General features: G+C 37.4%; 1 protein-coding gene across 1 annotated transcript in view; it reads left to right on the top strand.

Moving 5' to 3' along the window:
* The first annotated feature begins 1,523 nt into the window (after nucleotides 1-1,523).
* The window catches only part of TMEM67 (transmembrane protein 67), a 26,893-nt gene continuing 19,466 nt past the window's right edge, over nucleotides 1,524-8,950 (top strand). The window contains exons 1-8 of the mRNA XM_009076137.1: nucleotides 1,524-1,580; nucleotides 2,962-3,055; nucleotides 4,543-4,642; nucleotides 5,099-5,168; nucleotides 5,268-5,342; nucleotides 6,561-6,623; nucleotides 8,635-8,789; nucleotides 8,909-8,950. The exon at nucleotides 8,909-8,950 is cut by the window's right edge and continues 67 nt beyond it. Of these exons, the coding sequence (XP_009074385.1) occupies nucleotides 1,524-1,580; nucleotides 2,962-3,055; nucleotides 4,543-4,642; nucleotides 5,099-5,168; nucleotides 5,268-5,342; nucleotides 6,561-6,623; nucleotides 8,635-8,789; nucleotides 8,909-8,950 (656 nt within the window). The remainder of the gene's footprint in view (nucleotides 1,581-2,961; nucleotides 3,056-4,542; nucleotides 4,643-5,098; nucleotides 5,169-5,267; nucleotides 5,343-6,560; nucleotides 6,624-8,634; nucleotides 8,790-8,908) is intronic.

Below are 8,950 nucleotides of genomic sequence, written 5' to 3'. Positions count from 1 at the left end.
GCGGTGAGCGACCCGCGGGCGGCTCCGCGCTGGAATCCGCCCCCGCAGGCAGCGGGAGGTGCAAAATCGGGCTCGGTCTGCGGCGCTAAAGCAGCAGGGGCAGGTCTGCCTGCGCCAGGATCCCGCAAAGACCTAAGTGGGCACAGCACAGCTGTGATGTCTCTGAGATACAGCCCTGAGAAACCTTTTTTAATAGTCTCTCTTTGTGTGGTTGTGGATGTTTGCGTTTTCATCAGTTAAATTCCATAGCGCACTGAATTTATGTCCTCAAACACTTCCATAACTTGAAACTCCGTGTCAGAAGTTGAATGTCTGAGATGTTAAGCATCTGATATCCCCAGGCTCTGCCCATGCTGATCCAAGTCCCACATGGGAAGGTTTCAGGAGAGACTGGATCTGGCACTCAGTGCCATGGTTTAGTTGACATGGTGGTCTTAGGTCATAGATTGGACTAGATGATCTCAGAGGTCTTTTCCAACCTGATTAATCTTGTGATGGGAACTTAGAGCAGACACGACACACCTTGACAATGCTAAATGGAAAATACAGATAGTTGCTTGCTCTGTTTAGGAGATGAGATGGTGTAATAGTGTCCATGTTTTATAAATACACAATCCAAGAAGAGTGGGAGTTCACTGTTCTATGTACATACAACAAATTTGTGACCAAAACCCAAGAGCATCTCTGTTCAGAACTGGTACCTCAGGCAGAAGAAGCAGCAACCTGGATGTCTGTGTTCACAACTGCTATGTAAATGCTGGTCACCTCTTCCACCACCAACATGGTACCCTAGAGAGCAATCCCACAGATTAAGTAATTCCCCTGGAGTAATCCCAGTCCCAAAAAACACACTGTAATTGTTCCCAGATCGCCTGATGATGTGTCTAGATCCATAACTCCCTTTTAGGCTGAATCTTCCTCTAAAGTGCTTGAAGGAGAGACAAATTCCAGGGGGAGATCAAGGGTTTATTTTTTTCCCACAGCATCGCTGAAGCAGTGTAGGTAGCTGCCTGTCAGCCTCCTGTTTGCATCTTGGCTGAATCCCACTTGAATTTAACAGGTGTGTCCACACACTCCATGTCTACCTCATCACTCTGGATTCTGCTTTCAAGCAACATGCCTAAAACTTTAGGTACCCTCACACTGAATGTCACAACTCAAACCTCTTCATTGGTACAGTCTTACTGGGCTTTTTCTTCTTTATAATTATGAATGGCTGATCACTTGGACAGATGTTTCTGTACCACTGCTCTCACGAGGATGTGCCTTAAGGTTATAAAACAGAATTTTACATTATTTTTGGAAGTTCAATAAGCTCAAATAGTAATAAATGCAGTTTATTAGTACATCTAATCAATTTTGGTTTGTAGTATGTGTTTAAAAATAAAGAGAGAAGTCCATGATAGTGAGGCTGAAAATGTTTCTAAAAATGTATGTTAAAACAGTCAGTTTTATATAGATTCGAAGTGCGTTTTTTTTGTTTCTTTTCAGGTACTTCATGTGTATGTGAGCCAGGATACAGGATGGTTTCCAGTAATGGTGGGTCCTCTGTTACTTGTGAAAAATGCCCAGAAAATATGGTAAGTATTGAACTTTTCATGCTTTGCCGTAATAACAGTAATGATGATGATGACAATAATAATAATAATAATAATAATAATAATGCTCTTTTTAAATTTCCTCCTGACTGCAAGTTATTTCTCATTAGTTCAAAATGCTTTTGCATAATAGGCTTTTCTTGGATATTTTTAAGGTCATGCTTGTTGATAGTAATTTTTTTCTTTTGAGAAATGTTTGTTACTCTTATTTTGCAGGCATTTGTTTCTTTACAGATTTGACCCTGCAGATAAAATAACAATGTTTTAAATGTTTAATTTCCTTCCACTGCTTTTTTTTCCCCTTGCTTCATGTTATGTTCTCCTTGCCCAGAGACCATGACTTTATAGAATGTCAACTCACTGGTATCTTACTGGATTCTATAAATCCTATTATTGTAGCATTCAGGCTGGATCTTCACAGTCCCTGATACTTCATCTTTTTACTTCAAAATGAGCTGCTGCTATTATTGCTTTAATTATAAATATCTTTGTAGAGACACCAGGCTGAACCAGCTTTTGCCTCATATAATAAACAGAGAAAATTTTTTTCCAGCAAATCAGCTTTTCAGGGTGAAGCTTTCATGAATACTTCTTTCTCTTCAATAGCTATAGAAGGACTCTGAAGAAACCAGCTTAGTTGCCAGAGTTAGGTGTTTAATGGCTAATGAGCAACATAGGTCATTTCCCTCTTGCAATTTTCTTCCTACAAAGATATTGACAAATGCTCTTTGGTGTTTTGATGATTTGCTGTTTCTTTCTCTTTCATGCAATGGTTGCATTTGTCTTTGAGCTAATGGTAAGGCTTTTGCAAAGATTAAATTTTGATAGTGGAGAAGAGAGTAACATCAGTGTCACTTGAGGATGAGCAGTTATCTTCATTTTCCTCAGTGGATTTTATCTGTACTGCAGTTACTTCATCATATAAAATAAGTGTGGATGTGAACTGTTCGGGTATGTACAAAATTCCATGTAGTTATATAAACTGCTTCACTTATGACTCCTCCATTTCTATTACTTCCATATATTTATATGCAAATATGACTATGCATTATTATGTTTATTGATTTTTCTAGTTCTATATGTCTCTTTTTTAAACCTCTTTTTAATCCATTCTTATCTTCACTAAAGGATGTGAGCTAACAGGTTCAAAAAAACTTCACTTTTTTTTTGTCTGTGTCTGCACAGGAATTACTTTCGCCAGATTGTTTAGCATTTTTTGTCTTTGAAAGCTTCACAAATGTTATCAATGTTGTTGTATCTGAACACATTTTCTAGTAACTAACATCTGAATAATGCATTCCTCACCAATATTGGGTGATGTCTATAGTTTATAGAATTGTAACAGTTCTATGTTTTATTTTAGAGTGGAATTACTCAAGATGGGTGGAATTGTATTACTTGCCCTAAAGGCCTGACTTCAGAAGGAAAGTGTAAATGCCTCAATAATGAAATACTAGGTAAAAAATATATACAAGTTATGATATGATAGTGCTCATTTTAGATATTTGAGTTTGCTAAGACATGCTGTTCTTTTAAATAAGAAAGGAAATTTAAGGTATGTTTGCATATTGATGTAAAAGTTCAACATTCCTCTTGATGCTCATTCCCCCCCCAAGACACAGATAAATGTGTAGCGTTGTTCGTCCCAATAAAAACTATTATGCAAACATTCCAGAAGTGAATGGTGGTGTTATCTCTTCCTTTCATCTCGTTGGCACTGGATGGAGGCATTGAAATTCGATTAAAACCAATGTCAATATAGACTAAAAAAAGCATCATAATGTTTTGAAGTGTACAAAGTATAAGTATTTCACAGTACAGGCATTATATGAGTTTGTGGAAGAGAACAGCCTGGGCAAGCCAAGCAAACTGCTGTGTGTTAGCATCAGTGGCTTTCATGCCTCCCTGAGACACACACCTGTGGCTGTGGTGTTCTCTGACATGCTTCCCTATATCTGTGCTTCTTACTTGATACCTCTCATAGCTGCAGATGAATTTCAGTAGGCAGAAAAATAATGTTAAATTTAATGTGTGTGTTAATTATATTTTTGCTAATTTTGTGTAGTAAAAACCTAAGAGCAAAGTACAGTTTCATCAGGGGTACAAACATAAGAGCTCTTGGGACCTCTCGTTGTCCCTATTTTCAGAGACATGAAAGAGACTTCCTGTGTGCCTGTAATTGTTTGAATAGGCATTATAAATGTCCACTTTGCTTACATTTCTAATAATATTGAGGAATTACTGTTTTCCAGATTATTAATTTGAAATTTTATTAGGAATCTGGCAACCAGTCATCTCCCCTAAACTTTAAAAAATGCATTCCAAGCCTTTAAGGTAAAATATTGAGAGCAAAGGTGATTCTGTAATTTAATATGTGGAAAAAACATTGGTATTGTAATTCTTTTGATTCGATTTGAGTTTGTTGGGATTTTTTTTTAATAATTAGACTTGAAATCTCTTGCCAAATTATTTAATTGCTGGAAGATGCAGTTTCAAAACTTTGAGTTTGTGACATTTGCATGAATCGTATCAGATGAAATTTAGTTGGTTTTTTTCCCAGTAATTTCTAAACTTGACGTTTTGAATTTTTTGCTTGGCAGCGAAGCCTCAGCTTGAAATTTGGTTCAGAATAGATAACAAAGGAACAGCCAAACTGGACCTGAAATGTTGCATTTCTCGTTAAAACTAAATTGCTTGTGCATAGCTATAAGCAGTGCAAACACAGATACAAGAATGTGCATTTATAGTGGATGTTATTGCAAGTAGAGCTCTTGATTTTTTCAAAATAAACTCTAAATTTATTTTAGATCTGCACAGACACTTATTTTTTTCACATTTTATTATTTTTTTATTAACCAGTCATTATTTTAATATTCGTTATGTTTTCTTAACCTGTGTGACCTACTGTGCAATTTTACCACAGTTGCTTTTCTTTCCTACCTAGTGGAAAGAAGCGTCGACGGCGTTTTGCTTACTGAAGCATTGTGCATCCATTGTAATGGAAGCGAGCAGTCATTCTCCGCTCCAGATGCCTCAGGAAGTAGGTGGGTATTCTTCGCCTTTTGTGATGATAAATTTGAACGTGTCATGCTCTGTTTAAATGGAATGTACTTGAGGAACACTCTGTATCTTTGGGATGACAGTTTTAAAACAAGTGACTTGGAAATCCTCAACCCCATATCAAACTCAGGGTGTTTTGCACTCACTGAAGTCCTTATCGTGACCAGGGGCTTGGTTGGTTTGTCTGGCTTTAGTGTGACTAAAAAGCAGGTTTTGGATTGAAAGCAGAAACAAAGTTCTTATTTTGATAATTAACTGTTTGATTTATTTTCTACTTCCCTGATAGTAGAAACAAATCAGAAATAACTCTTGATTTTCAGCTCAAACTAGTGAAGCTGCTGCAACTGTTATCAGAAGTGCTATATAATCAGCTTTCACTAAGTACCAAATCTCATACTTAACTTCGGTTTAAGTGCATTCTTCATGTTTGTGATCCATAGGTGTGTCAGATGTGAAAAAACATTCATCAATGTAAGCAAGTCCTGTGACTGCAGCAGCCCAAACATTTTAGTAAGTAGAAGAATAGTTATTGTATTGAAGTTCAGAAAAAGAAAAGTTATTTTGACAAGTGTATAAATTTCTGGGTTTTTATTCTTTGATTTCTTTCAGACTGGGGGGTTGTGTTTCAGTGCTCATGAAAGCTTACCCCCAAAGGGAGTTGCAACTGTTCGTTTTGGACAGCTAGTAAGTGTTTATTCTAAAACATTTTTAAGCTTTCTCTTAACTTACTTTCATTAAGTGTTTTAAATTCCAGTCCTGAAAAACAAAGGTGGTAGTTTGTTGTCTGATCACAGTGATTGTAAGCTAATTTGCCTCAAGATAGAGGGCAGGTTTGGAGACCAGACAAGCATTGTTCTAATAGAATAAATTTAAAAAAATCATGCCCTCTTAGAAACTGAACAAGGGAAGTAATTTACATGACTTTAGTATCAAAACAAGTACTTGTAGTCTTTCGTATTAATTGTGTGCATTTAAAGCACAGTCTCGTGTCACAAAAACACAACACAAAAACTGTCCCACAGTGCCTCTGGACTCCTTCTTTTGTACAATGTAAAATTGGTATTTATGTAAAATATTTGAAAGAAGATACAAGGATCGAGTTTACATCTTGAGCTTAGAGTTTACAGAAGAAAATGAACACCTATGAAGTTTGAGATTGTGTATGAAATTACTGAACATGAATTGGCTAATGAATGAAAATATCTTTTGTTGAGAAGAATGAAGGTGTTTTCATTGTTTTAGCTAATGAACTTCTATTAGTCGTGAAATCTGCTCAAAGTTAGGACCATTTTCCAAGTAGAATTCAGGAAATGCTGTGTGGCTAAGCAATGTATTTTGTTCTTAAGTGGATTAATGTTGAAGGCTACTGCTTGACAGGCATTTAAAAGGAGTCTTCAGTTTTCCTGATACCAAACACTGGTCTTGCTTTCTGAAAATACCATCTTCTAAGTAATACTTTATTGAAAACTTGTCTTTTCAGTTGTTTACAGTATGTACAAACACTATGTTTAGTTCAAATGTGAGTAGTTACAAAAAGCAGGTTTTGAAATAATTCATTTGGCAAATTTGTTTCTGAGTTAAATTCACCACCAAGTCAACATCTTACCCTTGAAATTGTTAGTACTTCCCTTGTGCAGTAAACTCCTTTGTCACAGAATTTGTGTTCAAAGCTTAAATATTTCTGCTCTTGGTCTGTATATTTTGTCTGATTAGTGAAATGAAGGAAATTATTTCATTTTGGTTATGTTTGGAACTGAGAACATTTGATTGAGACATTAAAAAAAGACCAAAAGTTCTTCGAAAAAAATAGATAGCATCTTCTAGCTGACATAGTTTTCGAGACTGTTACATTATGGATAAATTATTGTGAACAAAGACAGTGAAGCAGTTCCTTATTTGCAGGGTATAACACTGACATCAGCATGGTTTCTGAAAAACCTGCAGTCCTCAGCCTATGCCTGTTGGGTGAGTTTCAGTAATGTTTGCAGTTTGTTTTTTATACAGAAGTGATGCTCTCTATAAAAGCATGGCCCTTTGTTTCTTGGAAGTTACCTTGCTTATTTTGAAAGAATTTTATTTTGAGATGACAGCAGATAAGAGAGAAATATATATATACAGAGGGGTGCAGTCAATATTAATGCAAGTCTTCTGGGTTGGAATTTTCACACAATGAATGGTGTTACAGAAAAAATCCCACAATAGTCAGTATTATGTTAACTCTTACTCAGTATATCGAGTAAGGAATCACTCAGAAAATTAGCTTCTTACATATGCAGTATTGATTGGCATGTGGTCTGTACTTTGTATTTGACTTTCAGTTATTCTTTTTGTTTTGTGGTGGAGAAGGTAACAATAGAACCATCCTATTAGCTTTGCTTTGCGTGCAAGTGTTATTTACTGTTATGTTGCTCTGGGTGATAGCAACCATGGGCGGAAGAATGGCTGCAGCAACAGAATCATGGACACTTGTGAAGGGGATATGCCTCTGCCTCCTTTGTACCAACTCTGTTACCACACATGCTCATTTTCCTTCTGTATTCTTCTCCTCAAAATCAGATTTTAACTTCTCAGGCCCTACTTTTTCTTGCAGTGTCACAACCCAAAGGGTTACCTGGCCTGCAGGTCTCTAAAGATCACAGTAATGGATTTGCAGAGTTCCACAATACACAAGCAGAACAATACACAAGCACACAAAGTCTTTTTTCTCTACATTTCAACAGGACCAGGGAGGTTATTCTGCCCCTGTACTCGGTGCTGGTGAGGCCACCCCTTGAGTACTGTGTACAGTTTTGGATCCCTCAGTTCAGGAAGGATATTGAGGTGCTGGAGCAGGTCCAGAGAAGAGCAATGAGGCTGGTGAAGGGACTCGAGCACAACTGCTATGAGGAGAGGCTGAGAGAGCTGGGCTTGTTTAATTAGGTTGTTAGTGTAGGACAGTGCCATCTGGAGCAGCCAATAGATGACAGTTTTATATTCTTTCAGGCTAGTTTTTGTTTTTTCCAGGCTGCTTTTCTGCTCTTTCATCTACAACAGTCAACAGCAGTTTCCTATTCCTGCTCTTTTAGAATGTTTTCACTCTTCTAGACTCTTCTTCATCTTTCTAGATGATATGTGGCAGTTCTTTGGTTTTGTGCTTAGTGATGGTGTATCAGGATGTCTCCGGTTTTTAGGTACCCAGCTGCACTTCTCAAGGAGGTTTCACATTCCCAGGCCTAGTTCCCGGACTAGCAGTTCCCAGGCTGGCAGGTGTTCCCTCAGTCAGTATTTCATCAGACTTCTGTTCAGTATTTTCCCAGGTCACCTTTGTGGCTTCTTCCAGCACCATCTCAGAAACACAGCTCTGAGATATGTTCTCCTACTTGTCCCATTCTTTTTCACAAACAGACTCTTCTCATCACTGACATAAGTTTGTCCTGTTTGTCTGCCTCAGCCTGATCAGCAGTTCAGGTGCTGCCTGAATGTAATGTGCAGCTGCTGATCTGACCCACACAAAGTGAGGTAAGGAGGTGGCAAGTTAATTCTAGTCCAGTGATCACTGCAAACAGATGCCAGGCATCACCTCTGCCTGTCACTTGGCAGTGGTTTGTTTACCAAAATTGAGCAGGGTATAAAGACAACATAGTTTAGGAACAGCAGAACAGAAAATGTAAGATATTTACAATACATGCAAACATTTTGATTCTTGCTTCCTTTTTTTCAATGCAGATTTTGACATTTCTGTCACATCATTCCATCTAGCTGATGCAACTAAAATAAACTGAACAAGTGAGAGTATTGATTTCATGCTGCCATCTGCAGACCTGTAAAAATATGGTACCTGAATGCCTGGGAGAATATATTAGGTGTTGATAAAACAAAATTGCTTTCAAGCAAAACCAAGGGTTTAGGAGTGGCTACTTAAAAATAACATTCATTTTATGACTGCCTCACCAAAAGGAGGGGTAATTAAATCCTTTTTTGTGCTTCTCCACTGCAGTTATACTCTAATCTAACAGCATGCCAAGCTCTTGGAAATATGTGTGTCATGAATATGAACTCATTGAGTCCTTCAAGTACTGATGCCTGTGGCTTATTCCAGTATATTTATGTCAATACAGCAAGGCTAGGCATTGTTCATTCAATAGCCTACTGGTAAGTTGCCTTTTCCATAACCTTTGGTCTTTAATAGTATTTCATGGAAATTACTATTCTAAATATTCTTTGGTGAAAAATTTTATGCTTCTTAGAGAAAACACTGTCATTCTTTTCAGGAGATATAATCTTCCATGGCTGTATTACGGTGATCAACCAGG

This window comes from Acanthisitta chloris, unplaced genomic scaffold (assembly GCF_000695815.1).
Source record: "Acanthisitta chloris isolate BGI_N310 unplaced genomic scaffold, ASM69581v1 scaffold8140, whole genome shotgun sequence".
In the NCBI taxonomy this organism is placed as follows: Eukaryota; Metazoa; Chordata; class Aves; order Passeriformes; family Acanthisittidae; genus Acanthisitta; species Acanthisitta chloris.
This window is presented reverse-complemented; position numbering and strand designations above follow the sequence as displayed.